This window comes from Phycodurus eques, chromosome 5, assembly GCF_024500275.1.
Source record: "Phycodurus eques isolate BA_2022a chromosome 5, UOR_Pequ_1.1, whole genome shotgun sequence".
Taxonomy (NCBI): domain Eukaryota; kingdom Metazoa; phylum Chordata; class Actinopteri; order Syngnathiformes; family Syngnathidae; genus Phycodurus; species Phycodurus eques.
Window position 1 is genome coordinate 10,566,549 of NC_084529.1, and position 26,178 is coordinate 10,592,726.

The following is a 26,178-nucleotide window of genomic DNA, read 5'->3' on the forward strand; positions in this document are numbered from 1 at the left end:
AGGCATTGAATAACAGTTTGTGCGCTGATAGGAACTCCTAACCACAATTCCCAATGTCACATTGGACAGTCTAATCTATCCATCCATCCATTTTCTGTACCGCTTGTCCTCACTAGGGTCGCGGGCGTGCTGGAGCCCATCCCAGCTATCTTCGGGCGAGAGCCGGTGTACACCCTGAACAGGTCGCCAGCCAATCGCAGGGCACATATAAACAAACAACCATTCGCACTCACATTCATACCTACGGACAATTTACAGTTTTCAATTAACCTACCATGCATGTTTTTGGGATGTGGGAGGAAACCGGAGTACCCGGAGAAAACCAGTCTAATCGCTCATATTACATAATTATTTAATAGTCAATTATTTTTGCTCAGATTTCTGTTGAGTATGTATTAAGGGCTTTCTTATAAGGGCAAAAAAAATACAATTTACCATTCAGGAAAGCCTCTAATTCATAATTTCTTAATGAAGGGATTCTTACAAATGTATGCAAAGGCTGTTAAAAGTGTAAAAATTAATTCAACCATTGAACATTACCTCAAATGAACAACAATGGTCTAGGCGTATGCCTGGATGCTTACCACCATACAAAATAGTATTTCAATATTTCCAGTGTGCGTTTCAATCCCATCTGAGGAATTAATTTGATGTTACTAATACACATTTCACAAGCTATTATAGCATTTTCCTTCAGTGATGTCTGGTGCTAGTCAATTATTACATTGATAACTGTACATTCAGTGACAGTGGGAGATGAGACCATTTTATTTCCAACCAGTTTTTAGCCCCAAGCTATTTGTAATTGTTAACACAAAATACACAAAGCATAACATGACAACCACTGCCTTTCTACAAGAAACTGCATAGAAAAACAGGAAGCAGTACTGGATCTAATTACTGTATATTCCAAAAGCTGCACCTGCAGGACATTAAAAATCATTTCCCTGCTTCAGAAATTACTGCTAGAACATAGACATAATCTGAGTAAGTTTGTTGGATGGAAGATGGTAAACTGAAAATAAATATTACTTTGCCATTCTTATTATTGGTGTTACTGCATACTGCCAAGTCAATTAATATTTTGTGCACCGGTGGGTTATACACCTGACAGTAGCTTCCAGGTCACTTTCCCTCTCCTGACCTTCTTAATGTACTCACCGTTAGGGGCGGGAATTCATTAGAATTTAGCGATTGAATTCCATTACTGATATTGCTTATCAAGCCGATTCCTTATCTGTTTCAGGTAATTTCATAACTCTATAACAATACGTATACCGATAAAGTATTTTTCCTTAAAATGACAATTTTCTCGGATCTTTTCTCCATTTACATATAAAAACCATTTTATATAGAACAACAATTAAATGGATAAAAGATAAATAAAAATACAATAAATATGGTGGTAGTACAACCAGTTTTCAAGAAATGTACATTGTTGTTGTGTAATGTATTGTATTGTACAACCCCAGTTCCAGATTTGCAAATCATGTTCGACCTATATTTAATTGAATACACTACAAAGACAAGATATTTAATGTTCAAACTGATAAACTTTATTGTTTTTAGCAAATAATCATTAACTTTGAATTTTATGGCTGCAACACGTTCCAAAAAAGCTGGGACAGGGTCATGTTTGCCAATGTGTTACATCACCTTTTCTTTTAAGAACATTCAATAAACGTTTGGGAACTGAGGGCACTAATTTTTTAAGCTTTGTAGGTGGAATTCTTTCCCATTCTTGCTTGATGTACAGCTACTACTCGTCATTTTAAACTGCATACACTCCTTGAAGTCTCAGCGCCCTTTGCACAATGATCATTGCACCGGACTATTGCAATATTAGTCATTCGAACTGCTCTAAGTGTTAGAGGACTCTGCATCTTTTTGCACAATTGTTTTTTGTCAATGTCTTTATGTCCCCAAAGTGTTCTGTAAATTGACTGTCTGTTGTACTAGAGCGGCTCCAACTACCGGAGACAAATTCCTTGTGTGTTTTGGACATACTTGGCAAATAAAGATGATTCTGATTCTGATTCAGTTGTTCAACAGTCCGGGGTCTCCGTTGTCGTATTTTACGCTTCATAATGCGGCGCACATTTTCAATGGGAGACTGGTCTGGACTGCAGGCAGGCCAGTCTAGTACCAACACTCTTTTACTACGAAGCCACGCTGTTGTAACACGGGCAGAATCTGGTTTGGACATACTTGGCAAATAAAGATGATTCTGATTCTGATAAATGGCTTTTGCTTTGCATAGTAGAGTTTCAAGTTGCACTTACGGATGTAGCGCCGAACTGTTTTTACTGACATTGATTTTGTGAAGTGTTCCTGAGCCGATGCGGTGATATCCTTTTCACATCGATGTCAGTTTTTGATGCAGTCCCGCCTGAGGGATCGAAGGTCACGGGCATTCAATGTTGGTTTTCGGTCTTGCCGCTTACATGCAGTGATTACTCCAGATTCTCTGAACCTTTTGATGATATTATGGACAGTAGATGATGAAATCCCTAAATTCCTTGCAATTGTACGTTGAGGAACATTTTCCTTAAACTGTTCGACTATTTTCTCACGCACTTGTTCACAAAGAGGTGAACCTCGCCCCATCTTTGCTTGTGAATGACTGAGCAATTCAGGGAAGCTCCTTTTATACCCAATCATGGCACCCACCTGTTCCCAATTAGTCTGTTCACCTGTGGGATGTTCCAAACAGGTGTTTAATGAGCATTCCTCAACTTTCTCAGTCTTTTTTGCCACCTGTCCCAGCTTTTTTGGAACGTGTTGCAGCCATAAATTCTAAGGTAATGATTATTTGCTAAAAACAATAAAGTTAATCGGTTTGTAGCCTAAATTACAGTATATCAAACATAAGATATGACTAAAAGTCAAATGCTTCTGTTGCAAACAGCCCATCCGCAGTGGCAAACCTCTTTGTGCTGGCAGTGTTACCGAGAAATGTTGCTGTTCCCTAAAACCCCGCAGCCGTGAGGAGAGGAGAGCTTTCCTTCTTGGAGATTAGGATTACAGTCATTCTAAATCTGATTGAACACCACAGAACAGCTCAATCTGCATGTGTGTGTCTACACGTGCATGACTTTGTCTCTTTGTACATTTGTGACATCTGTGCATATACTGTACATGGGGTGTATATTCTATGATGATGTGATCATAAGATTCAGCATGAATCTCAGCGTGTCTAACTCTGTGTGATTTGGCAGGAAAGGTGTGAAGATATTGAACCTGTATGGGGACTGCATCTAATACATGTCCTCGTCACAGTTTCGAAAATGTGTGTGATTAAATGCCAGTATAAGGAACAAACTATTAGTACGTATGTCAGCAGAGGGATGGAAGTTCGTAAATTGCTTACAGTTTTGAGAGAGAGAGGCTGTTTGTTGAGCGCAAGACACAATAAATTCCCCTGTGCATGTTAAAAGGTTTGGTAAGTAGGATACAGGCTGCATACGTACAGTATGAGTGCAACCCTGAAAGAGCAACACATCTGTGACAAAAATCAAAAGATTAAGGAGGGAGGACATTTAAAAGTCCTCGTTGCTAATGCAACTGGCAAATGCTTACATACATTGTGTTCATTAAAACTGTCTTTCGATAACTAATTAACCATTTTACTAATTTCTTACTAATAAAGCATTTCTAAACTCAACAAATAATAAATCTGTTTTTCTCTGTCGTGATTTATAGTTGCAGTACGAACAGTGGCCTCTACTCTGATTGACGACTCTTTTTACAATACATCAAATGTATTGCCATCAAACTCACAGTAAACATGAGCTGGCATCCTCCAAGTATGTAATCCAGGAAAGTGTAGTCCCTTGTAATCTGGAGACACAAGAATCAAAGACAAAAATTAGCGTCATACATTATATAAATTATAATGCATTCTACATTTTTGTTCTAAAATAGCAGTACAACCCATGTTTTCCTGCCACGAGACAGACAATGTGAGGGATAGCATCATCGTTTTGTCTTATCATCTCCAGTCGAGTTGCAAGAATATACAGTCGACATGTTTCTATTGGTGTCATGATCCACTATAGGAGTTGAGTTTTTTTTCTGTTAAATCGATGCTTCTTCAGAATTAATGTCATCCCAAAAGACTCACTAACACTTGAATTTGTTATATTGTACAGTGAAAAATATGAAAGTACAGTTAAGATTGTGAAAGCTGAACTCAAGCTTTGTGGCCAAATATTTACAAGGTAGGTTTTTTACCTTCCTCGTCTATCCAAGTGAGCTGTAATGTTCACAGTTGATTGCACATCTTTCTTGTGCTTTACTGACAGTAACAAATCATCAGCTATGACTCATGCTTACCTTACATGATTTGAGGATAATAACGCCAGAATTTTTATAATTCTTCTTCTTCTTTTGTTTCTTTGGGTTGATGCACTCAAATTCCACCTGGCAAAAATTTGGAGACAAAATGGAAATGATAAACAGCAATGTGAATGGATGATATGGAGCACAAATTAATTGAAAATTTATTGTAACTTATAGAACAGTTGTTTTTTTTTGTATCCAACACAAAATGCTTGGAGGATGTCAGTGAACCAAAAGTAGGTAGTTAATACCCTGTTATGTGGCAGGAAGTTTCAGCCAAAGACTGCATCTCAAAAGCTCCTCTTATTCTTCTCCATCCCCCATAGTCTCTTTTTTTTCCATGAGCTCTTTTTGTACACACACCATCAGCACATGTGAACAGACTCAGTGGGAGAACAACTCATGTGGCTGCTTTTCCACACACAAACACTAACAGATACACACACAGCTGATGGTGAATTCACCATTTTCTGCACAATGTATCAGCAGACAAAAAAAATTAAAAATCGAAAAGTTAAAATCTAAACTCTTCAGTGTAAGAAGTCTGCATGGACTTCAAACCCAATCATGAGCATAACGCGTATCTATACCTCTTAATCCAGTTTCACACATTATTTTGAATTCAGATGGAAATTACACTTTAGTGACCGGCATAGTGGACGACTGGTTAGAGTGTCTGCCTCACAGTTCTGAGGACCGGGGTTCTATCCCCAGCCCCGCCTGTGTGGAGTTTGCATGTTCTCCCCGTGCCTGCGTGGGTTTTCTCCGGGCACTCCGGTTTCCTCCCACATCCCAAAAACATGCATGGTAGGTTAATTGACAACTATAAATTGCCCATAGGTGTGAATGTGATCGCGAATGGTTGTTTGTTTGTATGTGCCCTGCGATTGGCTGGCAACCAGTTCAGGGTTTATCCCGCCTCCTGCCCGATGATAGCTGGGATAGGCTCCAGCCCTCCCCCGACCCTTGTGAGGAGAAGCGGTTCAGAAAATGGATGGATGGATTACACTTTAGTGCATGACACGCCGCAGAAGAAGGCTTTGGACAAATTACTGCAGGGTCAAGTTATAAAAATGATTTACTGAATAACATCAGCTTATTGTATTGGCATTATTTGCACTGTTTACATTTAATTAATCTAGTTTAATTTGTCTGAATGATTGGACAATATTTAAATGGGTACCATACTTTCTATCAGCAACATTTGTCACTGAATGCCTCAACACAAGCCCACTAATTGCCTCCGAACCTAAAAGCAGTCAGTCATGGCAACCTAAACATCAGACAGCCTCAGAGGCTTTATGCGGACACATGGTGGATGCAAAGGAGGAAAAAAGTGATAAAGAACAAAAGTTGGGCGCATACAACAGACATTGAGACAGATGGTGGAGACTCTTCCATGATGATGTGTAGTGTGAGATAGCTGGATCAACATTTGAGCTGGTGTGAAACTGGAGTGACTTTAATGAGTGTAGTCTTGTGTGTCTGGCAACCATCGACTGCTTTATTAGCAAATCTGAGGAAGGGGGGAAAAAAGTGGTTGGGTCAGTTTTATTTTGAAACTGTAAATGTGCTTCTCTGGTCACACCATAGAGTATGGACGTTTCTGTGGCCCTGACAATTTGTTGTTATCTGCATTGTGGGATTTTAACAACTCATGCAAGATTTTAATCACTATTTAATTTATTGTAAACTACATGTAAAACAGTTGGAAGACCGCGTAGGTTGAATAAAGAGAATCATCAACATGACAAATTTACAAAAATACATGGGAATAGGACGACTCCTTTCAGTTCTTACCGCTGCTTTGCCTTGACGTATAGCTTCTGTACAATATTGTCACACTCTGTTTCCCATTTACCTGGTCCTTTGAGTGGATTTAAAAAAATATATAAATTCGTAAAAGCAGAGAGAGTGTACTCTCTATGATAAATGTGTTTTTGTTGCCTTGCTGCTTGCTTGTTTCATCGAGGGTTTATGCTTCTTGTTCTAATGTTTGAGGAGCATGCTGCTACACCTGCTCGACTTGTATAGGGTCTTGACACCATGTCTGTTGCAATAAATACTGTAAATAAAAATGAATTGAGTGTATACACATAATGGAATGTGGTTTGATCATCTTGTTTGACGAGCTCAATAATAATAATAATATTGCAGGAGATCCACTGCATGTTCTTCTGTTTAAAAAGAAAACCCTAAAAAATAATTTCTAGATTTTTCTGTTATTGTTTAACATGTTCAGAATGAGCCAGTGAATTAATTAACAGATTTAAATTCTATTTCCAACCAGTTCAGGGTGTCCCCGCCTCCTGCCCGATGACAGCTGGGATAGGCTCCAGCACGCCCGCGACCCTAGTGAGGAGAAGCGGCTCAGAAAATGGATGGATGGACGGATGGAAATTCTATTTCGAAAATTAGCAGGTCTGGGTAAATCAAAATGCATTGTAAGGGTCTATTATCGTAGATAGCGCAACAACTGTGGTAGCTTCATTTTCATGGAAGCACAAGGCTTGCTGCGCATTTTACCAATTGGCCAATTTGTGCCAAGCTGGGTTTTTTTGGCGCAGTGAGGGTGTGCTGGGTGGAGACGTGCCCGGTGTCATGACAATTTGGTGGCAGAAAGTTGGTCTAAACTTACGCAAGCGGTCTCCAAGTGCCCACTTCACGATACAGAAATTGTTTATCTCCTTTACATGATTCACCCATGGAGGTCTGCCTGGAGTTCCGCATAAACATACTTTGTGTGCTTCAACCTCCCGGACTCGAGAAAACCAGTTTTCATCGATGTTTGTCTGCTGAGAGACCTGAAAATCAGGTCATTCGAATTTCTCCAGCTTATCTACTTCACGAGCAAAGATCTCCGCCTACCTCTCTCCAGCGCTGTCAACATAACAAACACGTGTGCTCTCACAAGTGGGTCTTCTACATGGAGGCAACCAATCAGAATCAGAGGAAAGAGGGCGGTCTTAGCCAAATAGGGACAAAGCGGACACAAAACTGGGTCAAACAGAAGTAGCTGTCAGAGGGGCCTTTTCTTGACACTCGTATGACAAAACCAATGTATTTTTTTTAAATGAAATTGACACTTTTACACCACGTTCATGTTAGAGAGTCACTCTATGGAGGTCTAAATAGCCAAAATATGTCACCTTTCATATAAACTTCATTATGATGAGATGAGATAGTACTGTATATATATATATATGTATATATATATATATATATATATATATATACTTTTTTTTTTTTTTTTTTTTTCCTGAAGTTGGTCACCTTAAAAAAATAAAATAAAAATTACCTCCACTGAGTTCTGCGCCTCACTCATCTTGGCCACTGTCGTTTGGAATTCTCCAATGAAGTCATGGCCACCATCATTGTCATAGTCATAACACAAGACCTGTTAGTGTGTAGAAGAAGTAAACAACAGTGTTTCTAATCCATGCAGAGGTATCTTGCAATTACGCTGATGTAGAAACTTAAACTTAACGCATAATAAATCCGTACTTGTCACTTGTACTGTGGAAGGTATTACAAAAACTATGCATTGCAGCTGAGGTTTTGGTTTCCACATTTAAACTTACATTGTAGCAAGTCCAACAAGTCACGAAGTGTGTGATTGAAGTGTAGTGAAAGTTCAATGAGAAAAGCCTTTCAGCTTCAGCTTTGTGAGACATGAAACTGACCGTGATGTTTCTGTCGACATCTCCATTACAGAGAGAAACTAGAGGCACAGTAAACTGTTTCCACGAGGGGTCTAAAGTGTTCTTTATGACCTGTGGTCACACAGACAAACAGGCAGCAGATAATTCATTAAATCAAACAGCACCAGAAAAAAGATCCAGTAGCACCCACAATAGAAACATACACATTAAGCCAGTTTTGAAAATAGCTTCTGCAGCGGCTAATCTCTTACTACAGTAAGTATGTAAATTGACGGACAAACTTTGTGAACTGAAATAAGAATAATAAACTTGCCTCTGTCCTGTGCACCAGCATCCATTTGTCATCTTCCCCCTGTTTATGAAATTCCAGATAAGGGTCTGACTTCCCAAAGAAGTCCTGCAAAAGAACAAGGACTCATTTTGTCAAACACCTTTTGAAGATACAGTAGGTAATGTTTATGTTAACCATGTTAACCAATCCCATGTTGGTACATACTCCATGCAGTATTTGGATACCCTTGTCTAGAAATCCAAAACAGTGTTCAGAAGGTAATCTGGTATTCCTACATCAACCAGTCGATAAAAAAATGGTCTACTTGGGGAATTTAAAACTGCAACTGTAACTAGGATTCAAAACTGTAACCAGTCAGTCCTTCATCAATGCATTCAACATGCATCAACATTAGTAAATGCTGAAGTCTGTGTCCTATTATGCTCGGAATATGAGCGTGTTTGCATTTGTGTGGGAAGAACCGCCTACCTTCTTGTCCAGTTTACGCCCACTAAGGGTCAAAGTGATGATTCTGTTGTCAGACAGCTCCTGGACTGTAATCTATTAGAACATTACATCACAACATAAGATGAAGGCACATACCAAATAATAACATCACATCAATAAAATTGTCATCTTAAAAGGAAAGACAACAAAAATGAAAACAAAATTCAAGTTCTTACAGTGATGGATCCTTTGCCAGCTGGTTTCCCGTTAGCTAAGATCAACGGCCGGTGAAGTTTCTTATTGGACACAATCTAGCAAAGAATATATGAGACACATGACATAAATTATTACGTGTTAATGTGGTGTCCGAAATAAGGTTTGGTAATGACTAGTGAAGAGAAATCATTCCATACAACTCCAAGAGTGCAAACATATTCTCCCAAGAAATCATGTTCATAGAGCTGTGTGGCACACTTGTCTTCATCAAACATGGCAAAGCGCAGCTTCTGGATCTCCTCAAAGTGGTAGTCCACCTGGAACTTCACTCCAAAAACTGGGTTTAAGTTATTAACAGCTGTTTCAGTCCGGCCAAGCTGAAACACATGAAGATGGCAGAATTATTTTTTAGTTTCAACCCTTTTGGAACTCTGGACATAAATTTGTGGAATCTGTACAGTAAATGATCAACAACAGTATGCAGTAATAACTATGGTTAATTCATGAGCAACCAGGTTAAAAATGTCAGTCCTCTTTCTAATATTATAACTGATGCTATGAACAAGAAAACAACTCTATTACCATGTTTGTATATTGTTGAAACGATTTATTTTGCTGTTGTCTTGCATTCTATATGATACAGTTCTATTGTGCAGTACAGTTCTAAGAGAGGAAGAGATAAGTGGGGTAAAAAAAAACAACAACTGTCAATTATTCAAAGAATAAAACTGATACTGTTGGATCAAGCTCAAAATCGTTTTGTTTTTTTAATTAACCTAATTTTTTTTTCCGGAGGAAGAACATTGAATATACAGCGGCTGAAATAAGTATTTAACATTTTTCTCACTAAATATACTTCCAAAGGTGCTATTGACCTGAAGATTTCCTCAGATATTGGGAACAACCCAAGTATTCCATACATACAAAGAAAGTAGAACAAATAAGCACAGAAATTAAGTTGTGTGTAAAAATGTGAACTGACACAGGGAAAAAGTATTGAACACATGAAGAGAGGAAGGTGCAAAAAGGTATGGAAAGCCAAGACAAGACCTAAAATATATCAATAATCAAACAGCAATCCAGCCCCTTGTCAGTGCAAATGAATATCAGCTGGTTCAGTCCTAATTGATGGCCTACAAAAAGGTCTCATTGCCAAGGTATGAGTCAAAGCAAAGCAAAGCATACACAAGGTAACTCAATGTGCTTTACATGATTAAAAGTATTTAAAATCAAGGGGGGGAAACGGCTTATAAACATTTACAAACAAATAAATAAAAGTACAATTAAAACAGCATACAGTGCAAGAAATCACATTTTAAAAGTGGAAATCCTATAAAAACCATGAGAAAAAAAAGAAGGGTTTTTAACCTGGACTTAAAAACATTCACACTTGGGGCTGACGTCACTTCTGTTGGCAACTTATTCCATTTGTGTGCAGCATAATAGCCAAATGCTGCTTCACCATGTTTGCTTTGGACTCTGATGAGAGCAAAATTGAACTCTTTGGATGCCATAATGCACACCACGTTTGGAGGAGAAATGGCACTGTACATCACCTTAAAAACACCATACCAACAGCAAAGTTCGGAGGTGGGAATATGATGGTGTGGGGCTGCTTTTCAACAAATGGTACTGGTAAAATTCACATTATTGAAGGTCAATTGAATGGGCAAATTTACTGAGACATCCTTTATAAAAATCTGCTGCCATCTACACGGATGATGAAAATGAAACGGGGGTGGACATTTCAGCATGATAATGATCCAAAACATATTGCCAAGGAATCTCTCAATTAGTTTCAAAGAAAATAAAAATAATAAAGCTGCTAGAATGGCCCAGCCAATCACCTAACTTGAATCCAATCGAAAATCTATGTAAAGAACTGAAACTCAAGGTCTGTAAAAGAGACCCACGGAACCTACAAGCTTTGAAGACTGCTTGTGTGGAGGAATGGGCCAAAATCACACCAGAGCAATGCATGCGACTAGTTTCTCAATACAGGAGGCGTCTTGAAGCTGTCATTGCAAACCAAGGCTTTTGTACAAAGTATTAAATAAATACCAGTTGGCGTGTTTAATACATTTTCCCTAAGGCATTTCACATTATGACACACAACTTAATTTCTGAGATTATTTGTTCTACTTTCTTTGTATGTATGGATTACTTAGGTTGTTCCCAACATCTGGTGAAATTTTCAGATCAATAGCAACTTTGGAAATATATTTGACAAAAATGGTGACGTGTTCAATATCTATTTCAGCCGCTGTATCAGTGCTCATTAGTTGGAAGGGGTTAATGAACACAGTTTAACTCTAACAATGACAATTAGCAGATTTCAACTGTCTCAGGTTTCAAGTAAGTACCGAAGGCCCCAAAATACAGTCCAGACACCAAACAGACAGAAGTGTGTGGCTGCCTTCGACAGTAATGTTATTTTCCCTAGTGGTTACATGACTAACACTCAAATGGTTTTACACTCACAACTGATTCAAACTGCACCACCATAAGACAAGGTCAGTGTCTTTTTTTTTTAAATTCAATTTTTTTTAAGTGTGAAGATGGATGGATAAAAATGTAAAAAGAAGTCATGACAATGAAAATAATGACAACGATTTGAATTAATAACCCTTGCTGATCTTGAAATCCGTACTAGAAGAGAATCTGGATGTGTTACAGGCTTCTTTGTGTTACCATTAAAGTTTAGTATTAGCATTTATTTGGACCAACAGACATACATTTTCTTTTGGATACTGTCAAAACTGGCTTCCACTACATTCTTGGCAGACCTGTGCATGGGCGGGGTCGAGGTTACCTGCATCATTTGAGCTCAAACACATAATTACAGTAAGATAAGCAATGAAAAAGTTCAACTTTCTCAAATTTCACAAGTCATATTGGTAAATTTGTCATCCAAAATCAGTTGGTTTGAGTAAAAACAATTGGTTAGACTTAAAAACACAATTCCAATAAGAAAGCTCACAAAAAAGTTCAGTTTCTTCAGAATTAAGAAGTACTGTCACAAATTATCCATCCATCCATCCATCCATTTTCTGTACCTCATTTGGTTCGTGAGCGTGCTGGAGCCTATCCCAGCTATCTTCAGGCGAGAGGCGGGGTACACCCCGAACTGGATGCCAGCCAATCGCAGGGCACATATAAACAAACAACCATTCGCACTCACATTTACACCTAGGGGCAATTTAGAGTGTTCAATTAACGTGCATGTTTTTGGGATGTGGGAGGAAACCCACGCAGGCACGGGGAAACATGCAAACTCCACACAGGCGGGGCCGGGGATTGAACCCCGCTTCTCAGAACTGTGAGGCTGACGCTCTAACCAGTCGTCCACCGTGCCGCCCACTCCAAATTATTATAAATGAGAAAACTTTAGAGTCTTCAATCAACCTACCACGCACGTTTTTGGGATGTGGGAGGAAACCGGAGAAACCCGGAGAAAACCCACGCGGGCACGGGGAGAACATGCAAACTCCACACTGTGAGGCAGATGTGCTAACCAATCGCCCACCGTGCTGGCGTCAACAAATTAGATTATTTTAATTTTTAATACTTGTCTTTTTGAGTTCAATACAAATTTGGGTTTAGAGTGTGATGCCTGCTTGTCACTGTTGTTCTGCACATAAGTGTGCATGTGCGTGTGTCTTTGTGTGTAAAAGCCAATACGTGGCCTTTCAAAAATAAAATGTGACAGCATAATAATAATTTAGACATGAAATGACCTCGCTACCATTGGTCCCATGATCCACGTTGACGTGAACTGACATGTCCTGTAGCTCGGCGAGTCAGTGCTCCAGCTGCTAGAGAAATTAGCGACTGTCAGCTAGTGACACATCTAATCACACATAGCTACTACATAAAGGTGTTATACTTGTATTTGGACCACATTTGTAAGAGGGTTTTCATTGTAATTAACACCTATTGATGCATGGTGAAGCCACGGCAGAGAAGCAATGTTCTGCTAAGCTGATCTGACACTAGCTCCATTTTATTGGGTTTTCATTATTATTCATTCATTCATTATTGTCTTTGTACATAAAAGGCAAGCAATAGAAGTGTTTAATGCAGAAACTTTGATCACTCCTGTACACACATCATCACAAACTGTTTAAGTGCAAGCTATCTTAAATTGAATTGTGGTGAGACGAGTTGTGTCTTCCCGTACATGTATTTGTGTGGGAAGGTTTGGTAGAATTATTTCCTTTATAATTTAAAGAGCGATAAAAAAATCATATCTATTAAGTAAGAATGAGCCTGTTGTGTTGTTGTTCTCAGAGAGTCGCTTGTGCACTTTTCATTCGTGCATTTTCCCTTTAATGAAAATAGTTAAGTCAATTCAGTAGAGATCACAGGTGTTCTACAAGATATGCCTAATTGTTTAGTGTCTCACTTTACACTGTTAAAAAAAAAATACTGTAAAACATTATAAAGTAATTTAGGGCAGGGAAGCAATGCTATGCTGTGGATGGAGGAAGTGAGGTGGACCACCTTCAAACATCAAGATTTGTGTGTTTCATTGAGAGTGGACACCCAATGCCCCTCAAAGGGGTAAAGAGGCTTAGGTTTTTCAGAATGTCTCAGTAGCTTATCTACAACTTAAAAGAAAATTTTACCATACTACAGTCTTCAGCCACAGCGTCTACTTCCACCTTCCTTTCAAGGGAAATACTTTGTCCAATATGGAACCACAGTTCATTTGTGACCACAAATTTGTAACTTTGAGCTTTGCAAGCCTCTGCTCTGGTGTGCTCCATCTGTCTCCCCACAGTCACCTCTTCACAATTTCTTATTTTATGGCTTGCGCTCACACTTTTAGCCATTCCTGCCCTCTGCATTTCCCCAATGGATCCAGCTGAGTCTCACACCTCCATCTCACAGGACAAAGAGAGATGAATACTGTACATACGAAGGGGGACAAATGAGGAAAAAAAACAATTGGAGAAAGGAATCAGACACAACAAAAGGTAACTGGAGGGATAAGGGATGTGAAATGCTGCATATGCTAAACTGTGAGTGCTGTGGATAACAGCCGAGAGAAGGTTTGGACTACAATTTAGGAGCTTATTTAGTTCCTGGCTCTGTTACCATAGCAACCGATGGCAATTTCACATCAGAGCCACATGCCCCGCTGACCGTAAGATAGCTGCTACGAAGGTCTTGCCTTCACACAAGCAGGCACACAAGGAGACAAACACTAGTGTGTCTTGTTGGCCAGTTGTTTACTGCAAAAAAAAGAATCCCTGAGGTAGCAGACATCATACAGCAAAAATAATGCTTCAAAATGATTTGTATATGTGGCCCAAAAAAAGACTCAAATTGAAATTGGAACCCAAACACTAAAGAAGGATTTTGGTTTTCCCATAAATATAGAAGAAAACTCATATAATGAACATCCTACGACTCATTAACAGGTAACTACTTTACAATTCAAGATTTAATATAAATCATAAACAATATTATGCTATAATAGTCCACTTCATCAGAGAAACATTTACATGCACGTACAGTATGAGTCGATGGCGGCAAGGTGGACGTGTGGTTAGCACAACCACATCACAGTTCCGAGGTTGCGGGTTCGAATTTGGGCTCTGGCCTTTGGGTGTGGAGTTTACATGTTCTCCCTGTGCTTGCGTGGGTTTTCTCTAGGTACTCCAGATTTCTCCCACATTCCAAGCACATGTATGTTAGGTTCACTCAAGACTCTAAATTGTCATGAGGTGTGATGTGAGTGAATAGTTGTTTGTATATGGTTGTCTATGTGCCCTGTGATTGGTTGGCTAGCAGCCCAGGATGTACCCCACCTCTCACCCAAAGTCAGCTGCGCTAGGCTCCAGCACACCCGCGAGGTTGTGACCCTAACGAGGATAAGAAGTATAGAAAATGGATGGATAGACATAAGTAAATGTACCATTGTACTCCATTTAAACAAGATTTATTTCCTTGTCCCGGTAACTGTCTCTGACATTCTCAAAATATTGAATTTTTTGTGTCAACACACAACAGTTGGCGCAGTTAGGGAAACATAATAATTGAAATCTTTAAAGAAAAAAAAAAGAAAAAATGCCCAACACACCTAATATCACAAGCTGTGTCATTTTTTGAAAAAGGAGATTAATAGTTTGTACATATTGAAAATACTGTAAATGTCATTTATAATAATGTCATTTATAATAATGAGTTTTCTCATTTATAATAATTTGGAGTGGGCGGCACGGTGGACGACTGGTTAGAGCGTCAGCCTCACAGTTCTGAGAAGCGGGGTTCAATCCCCGGCCCCGCCTGTGTGGAGTTTGCATGTTTCCCCGTGCCTGCGTGGGTTTCCTCCCACATCCCAAAAACATGCACGTTAATTGAACACTCTAAATTGCCCGTAGGTGTAAATGTGAGTGCGAATGGTTGTTTGTTTATATGTGCCCTGCGATTGGCTGGCAACCAGTTCAGGGTGTACCCCGCCTCCTGCCCGATGATAGCTGGGATAGGCTCCAGCACGCCCGCGACCCTAGTGTGGAGAAGCGGCTCAGAAAATGGATGGATGGATAATTTAACACAGTTAACTGTGTTAGTACCTTTAGAAATAAGTAATTGGTAGCTCTCCTGGTTTGGATTTTTAATACGCCTTTGATTTGTTTCACCTTTAAGTGATATTTTTAAAGTAATTTTTTTTCTCTTTTTCTCCCACCTTTAAGATTTTCTGAGAGAACTGGCAATGGTTAGTGTGTGCATTTTATTTCTTCCATCAATTTCCTACCCCTTCAGTCAGCCTATCCCAGCTGACCTTAGGTGAGAAGCAACCATTCACACTCACATTCACACCTATGGACAATTCATTATAATGTATAGTATGTACGGGGCACAGGGAAAACATGAATTTCACACAGGAGAGCCTGACCTCTCAACTATGAGGTAGGTTTGCAAACCACTCTTCCTCCGTGCTACCGATGCAAAAGAAGAATCCATACATACATTATTTATACCGCCTATCCAGTTTAGGGTTGTGGACAGCTGGAGTCCATCCTTACTGATATCAGGCAAAAGGCAGACTACACCCGATTTTCCAAAGAGAACCTCCGGATATTGACGCTGTGCATGTGCACTCAACTTGTTCAGTTGACCATGGCGAGGCCTGGTCTGAGTGGACCCTGTCGTGTTAAACCACTGTGTGAACTTTGCCACAGTGCTACAGCTCAGTTTCAGGTCTGTAAATCTTCGTATAGCCTCTGTCATCTTTATGTAGAGCAACTATTATTTTCTTAAGATAGAGAGTACTTTGCCATGAGGTGCCATACTGAACTTCCAGTGAGCAGTAAGAGAAAGAAAGGTTGGTCTCAGGTCATAGGTTTGCCAACAGTATAATGACCCAAAACAAACAGCTAAAAGATAAAGAGCCCTGAAATCAATCATGTTGAACATCTGTGGAAAGAGCACGCAGTCGTGAGTTACAGAAATTGTTTGATTGCAGTGATTGCCGAAAAGGTTTGTGCAACAACATTCTAAATACATCATGCATTTTTTTCCACAATTTAGTGGAACAACAGTTCCCATGTGTCTTAAAAGACACGTTTGAATGAAAACCAGTGGACTGGATCTTCCCACCACTTTCCTGTCGGCGTTGCAGCTGTCTGATCTTCCGCTCGCTTGGCGGTGAGTGTTTAGGCGCCTGGCTACTTGCTTGTACTAGCAGAGGCAAAGCCCAGAATGTACAACCCCAATTCCAACGAAGTTGGGACGTGTTAAACATAAATAAAAACATAATACAATGATTTGACCTATATTTAATTGAATACACTACAAAGACAAGATATTCAAACTGATAAACTTTATTGTTTTTAGCAAATAATCATTAACTTGGAATTTTATGGCTGCAACACGTTCCATAAAAGCTGGGACATGGTCATGTTTGCCACTGTGTTACATCACCTTTTCTTTTAACAACATTCAAAAAACATTTGGGAACTGAGGACACTAATTGTTGCAGCGTTGTAGGTGGAATTATTTCCCATTCTTGCTTCAGCTGTTCAACAGTCCGGGGTCTCCGTTGTCGTGTTTTACGCTTCATAATGCGCCACACATTTTCAATGGGAGACAGGTCTGGACTGCAGGCTGGCCAGTCTAGTACTCTTTTACTACGAAGCCACGCTGTTGTAACGTGCAGAATGTGGTTTGGCATTGTCTTGCTGAAATAAGCAGGGGTGTCCATGAAAAAGATGTTTCTTGGATGGCAGCATATGTTTCTCCAAAACCCGTATGTAACTTTCAGCATTAATGGTGCCTTCACTACCCATGCCATTGGCACTAACACAGTCCCATACCATCACAGATGCTGGCTTTTGAACTTTGCCTCCATAACAGTCCGGATGGTTCTTTTCCTCTTTGGCCCGGAGGACACGACGTCCACAATTTCCAAAAACAATTTGAAATCTGGACCTTTCAGATCACAGAACACTTCTCCACTTTGCATCAGTCCATCTTAGATGAGCTCGGGCCCAGAGAAGCTTTGCATAGTAAAGCATAGTAGCATAATAGAGTTTCAAGTTGCACTTACAGATGTAGCGCCGAACTGTATTTACTGACATTGGTTTTCTGAAGTCTTCCTGAGCCCATTTGGTGATATACTTTACACATTCATGTCGGTTTTTGATGCAGTGCCGCCTGAGGGATCGAAGGTTACGGGCATTCAATGTTGGTTTTCGGCCTTGCCGCTTACATGCAGTGTTTTCTCCAGATTATCTGAACCTTTTAATGATGATATGGACCGTAGATGATGAAATCTAAAAATTTCTTGCAATTGTACGTTGAGGAACATTGTCCTTAAACTGTTGGACTATTTTCTCATCCCAACTTCATTGGAATTGTTGTGGAAAAGTTGTAGAAAACAAGCAAGCTAACCATTACCTGCCCCTAGCTATCCACTTTCATAATTGCATGCCATTATAAATGTGCGTTATGTTTGAGAATCATGCTCGTGTACATCAGTGAGTGCCGCAGCTTTGGTCAGGCTATATTCAAATCTTGCTTGTGGTTTTAAAACTGCAAAATCCCATTATTTTTTTACCACAATAATCACCTGTATGTTTTGCATAGTAGTTGTAGTGGTTTATTCGTCTGACTTCCGTCCAGGCTGCGTGGGTTCAGTTCCCACTCAGTGATGCTGTGAATGTGAGTGTTAATGGTTGTCTGCGTCTGTGTGTGCCCTGTGATTGGCTGGCAACCAATCTAGAGTGTAGTCTGTTTTTTGTCCAATGTCAGCAAATGGAAGGGGAGGAAAAAATGCCCAATAAGGTAAATTTGAATTATATTGTTAACATGGTGTCAAGCGTGTAATGGCACCAACCAGGTGGGGAGTACAAAGACAAGTGTGTCTTGCCTACAGTCAAAAGTGGTGGTGGGAGTGTCATGGTCTGTGGCAGCATGAGGGCTGCCGGCATTGGACAGCTACAGTTCAATGAGGGAACCATGAATGCCAACATGTATTGTGAAATACAGAAGCAGAGCATGATCCCCTCACTTCGGAAACTTGGCCAAAAGGCAGTATTCCAACATGATAATGACCTCTAGCATACTTGTAAGACAACCTCTGCCTCACTAAAGAAACTGAGGGTAGAGGTGATGGACTTCCCAAACATGTCCCCAGACCTAACCCCTATTGAGCATCTGTGCAAGGTCTTCATACAGGGATGGAAAAGGGTTTCAGTGGCAAACTGTGAAGCTCGGTCGAACTCCTTGGCCAAGAATGTTAAAGCATAGCTGGAAAATAATGGTGACCACAAAAAAATATTGACACTTTCGGTACAATTTAGACATTTTCACTTAGTGGTGTACTCACCACTTTTGTTACCAGTTATTTTGACATTTACGGCTGTGTTGCGTTATAATGAGAAGTAAATTGATACTCTCATACTAACTGTACACTGACTCCTTTACATTGCAGCAGTGTGTCATTTCTTGAGTGTTGTCCCATTAAAAGCTCAAATAAAATATTTGGAAAAAATGTGAGCGGTATACTCACTTTTGTGAGCTACCATCTTCAAAATGTTGTCATTCAATGTAAAACTAAGTGTTTAACACCTCCCTCTTTTGTCTTACCTCCACCCAGTTCCCATCCACTTCATGGAAGAGAACACAGAACGGGTCAGACTTGGAGGCTACATCGCGGTCCAGAAGATTGGCAGCAGTAACAGAAAGCTCCACCCGTGTGACGCAGTGCTGAGGTCCTACACCACGTGTCTGGCCCTCAATGGCTGAGCCCAAAGTGTAGGCCATCGTCTGACGTCACCAATAGTCACCCTCACTAGAAAGAAGAAAAGGTAGTAGTGATAGCGAATGATTTATCAATTTAAAGTCAATAATTCAAAGTAAAATCAAGGAACTGCACCACAGCCATTTTGTTTTTTCACCCTGGTCTAGTGTGTGCTTGTCTGTTCAAATGAGTACCATGTGACCCATTACCCATTAAGAAAGGGGTTCTCGTTTTCCACCATTCCCTACTTTGCCGTCATTGCCTGTGTACCATTACATAAAAATCCCAAACAATTTTCTAAATCAGCAGGTAAAATGAGCACGGGTTGAAAACAGATTCCACTCCATTCCAATCCCACCTGTAACGTCTCCCGTCTCTCACACTTTAAGAACCACTGAATTAAATGGACCACTGGAGTTTAAATCAATTTGGGGCTGGCCTGCAAGTTGAAGGCATGTGACTTGCAGGAAAAGTTTTAGACTCCAAAATCTGGTTAGGGCATGGAAAGTTACTCTAATGTGGGGAAGGAGTCTGAGCTCACGCATGAGGTAGAGACTTACTCCTGACTCGGTAAAGTAGTAACTTTCATTTGTGTGTGAGCTTGGCCATGGCCAGTAGGGATGCATATAATAATCAATTAATCACTGACTTTGAATTGAACTTAATTTCCTTGATCAATTCATTAACCAAAGAAACGTTGTCGAAAGCTCCCCTGGTTGTCAACCCTCCCGGACTATCGCAAGAAACAAATGTGGGCTAGTCATGCTGGTCCACATAATTAAAACAAAAGCTGATACAAAGGAAAGGTAATTTAATGAGACTGGAAAGTCAATGCCTTTCATCTTAAGAGAAAACAACTGCTATGTCTTCTATGACAAAAAAAAAGTGAACCAAAAAGTAAAGAATTTGTGTGACAAAAAAAATTATAATTTTGTTCACCTGACTATTGTCTAGTTCCTTGGTTTGTGACTCATTCGTTCATTTATTTTGTTGCTTTATAGTAACGTACAGAGCCAATATGTAATCTCGTGTCAGTAATCATTCATTTATATTGTCCAATGAAAATCCCCTAAATCAACCTTATGATGATTTTGAAAGTCAGTCGCTTTGTACAAATGAACAATGTATCAACAACATTTGACTATGAGCATAATGTTTTGTTCATATGACTAACAATAAGGTATTGACAGTGATCTAAGTCTGATTGATGTTTACAGGTCAAAATCAATGGGCTAAAATTAGTCATTACACGATGAATTACATTGATTTGAATGCAAGATGTAAATGCATTGCTTTGATGAAACCGTGAGCTTTGTGGACACGTCCCTTTACCCTGCTGCACATTGTTACACGCTGAAAGGCAGAGAGCCATGAAGAAGTCTGCTCCACAATATCAAAACATTAACATTTACTCTAACAACATACAGCAATAGCTGTTGCAACATACTGTATATCTATCTACTGTATGCTTCTGGTGCCAAATCAAATTACAGTTGTTAATTTTTATGCTATACAATGGCGTTTTTATTGCTCCTGCCAAAAAAAGTCAAATACAAAACAGTTTTCATTGACAAGGTATGATCGAGTCTTACAGTTACAACCTACCCACTGGGTGCAACCATAAAGCTCATGTGGCCCTGGTTGAAAATGTGTGACATCCCTGTATTGTGACTAACCTATACATGCAATGTCTGTGACAAATACTACAGCTGGAATCACAATGCGTTATCAGTGAGGTTTAGAAAGGTCATTGAAAGATAAGGTCACAATGTGTAGTTTTTATTTCCATAACTATATGCAAGAAACAACTAATCACTAAAACACAAATGCAATATGTCGTTTGCCAACCCTCACTTAATTGTTCATGTAAAAATGCCTTCTGAGAAAAAGCAGAAAGCTGATATGGCCATGCATGCAGGATGACCCTGGCGGAGGTCACTGTTGCCCTCGAGAAACTCAAACAATATCTTTTACAATATTATGAAGCCACATACAGTGGGTACGGATAGTATTCAGACCCCCTTAAATGTTTCAATCTTTGTGATATTGCAGCCATTTGCTAAAATCATTTCTTTTTTTTCCTCATTAATGTACACACAGCACCCATATTGACAGACAAAAACGGAAATCTTTGCAGATTTATTAAAAAAGAAAAACTCAAATATCACACAGACCCTTTGCTGTGACACTCATATATTTAACTTGGGTGCTGTCCATTTATTCTGCTCATCCTTGAGATGGTTCTACACCTTCATTGGAGTCCGGCTGTGTTTGATTATACTGATTGGACTTTGTTAGGAAAGCCACACACCTGTCTATATAAGACCTTACAGCTAACAGTGCATGTCAGAGCAAATGAGAATCATGAGGTCTAAGGAACTGCCTGAAGAGCTCAGAGACAGAATTGTGGCAAAAAAAAATTATGCTGCACCGAAGAGCACAGTGGCCTCCATAATCCTGAAATGGAAGTCGTTTGGGACGACCAGAATTTTTCCTAGAGCTGGCCGTCTGGCATAAGTGAGCAATCAGGGGAAAAGAGCCTTGGTGAGAGAGGTAAAGAAGAACCCAAAGATCACTGTGGCTGAGCTCCGGAGATGGCCCAGCCAGAACCCTGACCTAAACCCAATTGAGCATCTCTGGAGAGGATTGAAAACATTTACCATCCAACCTGACAGAACTGGAGAGGATCTTCAAGGAGGAATGGCAGATGATCCCCAAATCCAGGTGTGAAAAACTTGTTGGTTCATTCCCAAAAAGACTCATGGCTGTATTAGCTCAAAAGGGTGCTTCTGCTAAATACTGAGCAAAAGGTCTGAATACTTATGGCTGTGTGGTATTTAAGTTTTTCTTTTTCAATAAATCTGCAAAAATTTCAACAATTCTGTTTTTTTCTGTCAACATGAGGTGCTGTGTGTTAACTTAAACGATTTTTGCAAATGGCTGCAATATAACAAAGAGTGACAAATTTAAGGGGGTCTGAATACTTCCCGTAGCCACTTTACATGATCTGCTGTGAAACATATCATGGCCTTGCCAAAGCCTCCGGAATAGAAAATCCCCTTTAAGTCATAACGTAGTAAAGACTTAACAGTTTTGAGCGCAATAAGGAAGAAAAGGTCTCTTTACTGAAGTCATTTTTTTTTCCTCAATGTTGGTGCAGCTTCTAGACAACCTCACACCTAATGTTCATAAGGGTGGATTTGTTCACAGAACGGTATGCCAAAAGGATGCTGTTTGTTGCTAAGATACACAATGTGTCATCACCAACATGATCCTCCCCTTGTGATGTCACACTGTTAGTGGTAATGGAAAAAGCAGACGCACGGAGAAATCCACCTTTCAGAAAACACCTGCTACACCCCAATGTTGAATTAGAGTGAGGGGTTTCAACTGCTACACAATACATGATAGGGAATATTAAACAGAGTCTTTTAAACAGCAGTATACGAACACACACAAAAAGATGAAATTGAAAGGGACACAACATTCTATACAGAGTTCATTCAGGGTTTTACTGGCCATTTAAGGCTGGAAAGAATGAAGATTCAAGACCACTGGCTGAAAATATACTGTTTTTATGTCCTCTCCATTTAAATTGGATGCTTTCAACTAATATTCTATTTCTACAGCCGATTGTTTCCCGTGGATGCAAGAAGTCAAATCGGAAATCTATACCAATGTGTGGGAGCTGTCGAACTGTGTATTTGAGTGCATTTCACCTTTGCAAAAGGTGTATGATGTCTTCTTTCAAGTTGAGGAGATGCACCTCCAGTCAAACATTCCCACCTAAAAGTCACCTGCACTCATCAGAGCAAGAGCAGTCACAACCTGCCAATAACAGGACGAGCTGGGCAACAAGACAACATGAAGATTGCTCCTCAAGCTCAAATTCATACCATGTGCAATCTCTGCCATGTTCAATGAAGGCGTTAATAAACCTCCAACTTCAACATGGAATGTAACAGTACACCCACATGCATACACGCAATAAGCATGCTTCCTTACATTTAAACGATTGCAGGTTTTCTGTAAATGCTCATCTTCACTCAGTCGGCATCTTTCTGTCCTGCTCACAAGAACCACCGCTCTGATACAAATCAACGTTAGAGCTAAATTCACACTTACCTTGGTGAAAATAAATAAACTTCTCCGCGCTTTTCGAGTGGCAATTTCTTTAGTTGCTGTGCGCGGAAATAGTGGTCGTTTAAAAAAATAATATATATATATATATATCATTAAAATATATTTGCTGGCATGTTTATCGTCAGTATCCCGAAAAGCGCAGTTGCATCGTTAATTCATCCTTAGAGGAAATGCACACTCCTTTCCCCCACCTTTACACAACGAGCTGCACGAAGTTAAGAGAAATTGCACAGCCTCTTACGGGAAGTAAATCAAATAAACCCGTCAAAATAAAAGTGAAATCCGCTTGGTTTCAAAGCTGCTTTAGCGTTTTGGCATACTAGATCACATCACACAGCACAGTGGAAGGAGTATTGAAGTTGAGACCCGACTTCACCTGTGCATTTCATCTAGTTTGTTTACCTGCCAGGGTCAGTTCTATAGGCATGCAGAAATCGAAGGGCGCATACACACCATGTAGCATGTTTTGTTCTTGTGTGAAAATATCTTTGCCCCCTTATCAAATTCTTTTATATATATATATATATATATATATATATATATATATATATATATATATATATATATATATAGCATAGTTCCCCCCACTTTAATGTTTAAGATTATCAAACAAATTTAAAGATCAGACAAAGACAAAACAAGTAATCATAAAATGCAATTTTAAATGGTGATTTTATTTAAGGGAGGGGGAAAAAAAACTATTCAAAGCTACCTGGCCCTGTGTGTAAAAGTAATGCCCCCCCCCCCCTCCCCTCTTGTTAAATCATGAATTAACTGCGGCTAATCAAAAAATGTTTGGAACGCTGAGTTCATTTTCACTGACACCACCCAAGTCCCATTTCCTCCAGACAACAAAACAAAGCAAACAAATGAACAAAATAAAAAACTAAAATGCTACGATCCCAAAAAAATCAAGAGCAGGTGAGAAACACATGGAACAGTGGTGAACCTTACCAGGAGTGGCCAGCCTACTAAAATTGCCTCAAGAGCAGAGCGACAAATCATCCAGGTCACAATGGAACCCAGGATATAACATCTCAAGAACTGCAGGCCACCCTTGCCTCAGTTAAAGTCAGTGTTCGTGACTCAACAATAATGAAGAGAGTGGCAATAAATGGCATCCAAGGCAGATTTCCAAGGCAAAAATAACTGGTGTGCTGACCAAAAAAGAACATAAAGGTTCTTCTTACTTTTGCAAAGGAAAAAATAAATATCTAAATGATTCCCAAGACCTTCTGGGACATATTCTATAGGCTGACAAGACTAAAGTTGATGTGTTTGAAAGGCGTGTCACTCATTACATCTGGTGTAAATGTATACAGCATTTTAGAAAAAGAACATCATACCAATAGTCAAACATGGATGGATAGTGTGATGACCTCAAGCTGATTTGTTGCTTCTGGACCTGGATGACTTGCTGCGATTGATGAAACCATGGATTCTGCTCTTTACCAGAAAATCCTGAAGGACAATGTTTGGCCATCACTTTGTGACCTCAAGATGAAGTGCACTTATAGGTCCTGCGGCAGGACAACGATACAAAACACACCAGCAAATCTGGAGGTAAAGCCGATTAAAATGCTGTGACATGACATTAAAAAGGCTGTTCATATACAAAAACACTCCTGTGGTGCTGGATTAAAAGAATTCCGCTCGAAGAGTGGCACAAAATAGCTCCACAGAGATGTAAAAGACTCATTGCCAGTTATAGAAAACGCTTGATTTCAGTTGTTGCTGCTGTGGGTAGCCCAACCAGTTGATAGATTTAGGGGGCAATTAATTTTTCAGGCGGCACGGAGAGCAACTGGTTAGACATCTGCCTCACAGTTCAGTTCAAATCCTGGCCCCGGCTGTGTGGAGTTTGCATGTTCTCCCCGTGCATGCGAGGGTTTTCTCCGGGCACTCCGGTTTCCTCCCACATCCCAAAAACATGCGTGGTAGGTTGATTGAGGACTCTAAATTGCCCTTAAGTGCGAATGGTCGTTTGTTTCTATGTGCCCTATGATTGGCTGGCGACCAATTCAGGATGTACCCTGCCTCTCACCCGAAGATTGCTGGGATAGGCTCCAGCACGCCCGCGACCTTAGTGAGGATAAGCGGAATGGAAGATGAATGAATGAATGACTGAATTACTTTTTCACAAAGGTCCAGGTACATTTAAATAGTCCCCCCCCCCCCTTAATAAATAAAATCACCACTTAAAAACTGTATTTTATTTTTATTTGAGCTATCTTTGTCTGATATTTACATTTGTTTGATGATCTTAAAGATTAAAGTGGAGAACTTATGCAAAATAGAAAGAAAGGGGCAAAAAAAAAAGAAAGGGGCAAATACTTTTTTTATAGCACCATAACTTTTTTCTTCATCGGATTAGGTTTTTACCAGTGTCAAACCCCAAATGAATGGATTGCACTTCATCAGGCCTCTACTCTAAGACCTGTCCAGCCTGAAGACAAAGCTTCTGCTGGTATAGCTGTTAGGGTCACTGAAACACAAAACCCCCTAACCAAAATGAGGTGGCAATAGTATTTAATACAAATAAAATATATATATCCATCCATTTTCTTTGCCGCTTCTTCTCACTAGTCGCAGGCGTGCTGGAGCCTATCCCAGCTATTTTCGGGCGGGAGGCGGGGTACACCCTGAACTGGTCACCAGCCAATCGCAGGGCACATACAAACAAACAAACACTCACATTCACACCTACGAGCAATTTAGAGTCTTCAATTAACCTACCATGCATGTTTTTGGCATGTGGGAGGAAACCAGAGTGCCCGGAGAAAACCCACGCAGGCACGGGGAGAACATGCAAACTCCACACAGGCAGGGCTGGGATTTGAACCCCG

The 26,178-nt window shown here is 39.9% G+C and overlaps 1 protein-coding gene across 1 annotated transcript in view; it reads right to left on the bottom strand.

Moving 5' to 3' along the window:
- The window catches only part of cpne2 (copine II), a 63,491-nt gene extending 40,108 nt beyond the window's left edge, over nucleotides 1-23,383 (bottom strand). The window contains exons 1-12 of the mRNA XM_061676490.1: nucleotides 23,315-23,383; nucleotides 23,195-23,255; nucleotides 22,909-22,986; nucleotides 19,036-19,236; nucleotides 9,135-9,314; nucleotides 8,958-9,032; nucleotides 8,764-8,835; nucleotides 8,317-8,400; nucleotides 8,025-8,114; nucleotides 7,640-7,738; nucleotides 4,336-4,422; nucleotides 3,781-3,840 (exon numbers count right to left, since the gene is read on the bottom strand). Of these exons, the coding sequence (XP_061532474.1) occupies nucleotides 3,781-3,840; nucleotides 4,336-4,422; nucleotides 7,640-7,738; nucleotides 8,025-8,114; nucleotides 8,317-8,400; nucleotides 8,764-8,835; nucleotides 8,958-9,032; nucleotides 9,135-9,314; nucleotides 19,036-19,212 (924 nt within the window). The 5' untranslated portion in view covers nucleotides 19,213-19,236; nucleotides 22,909-22,986; nucleotides 23,195-23,255; nucleotides 23,315-23,383. The remainder of the gene's footprint in view (nucleotides 1-3,780; nucleotides 3,841-4,335; nucleotides 4,423-7,639; nucleotides 7,739-8,024; nucleotides 8,115-8,316; nucleotides 8,401-8,763; nucleotides 8,836-8,957; nucleotides 9,033-9,134; nucleotides 9,315-19,035; nucleotides 19,237-22,908; nucleotides 22,987-23,194; nucleotides 23,256-23,314) is intronic.
- Nucleotides 23,384-26,178: the final 2,795 nt, after the last annotated feature.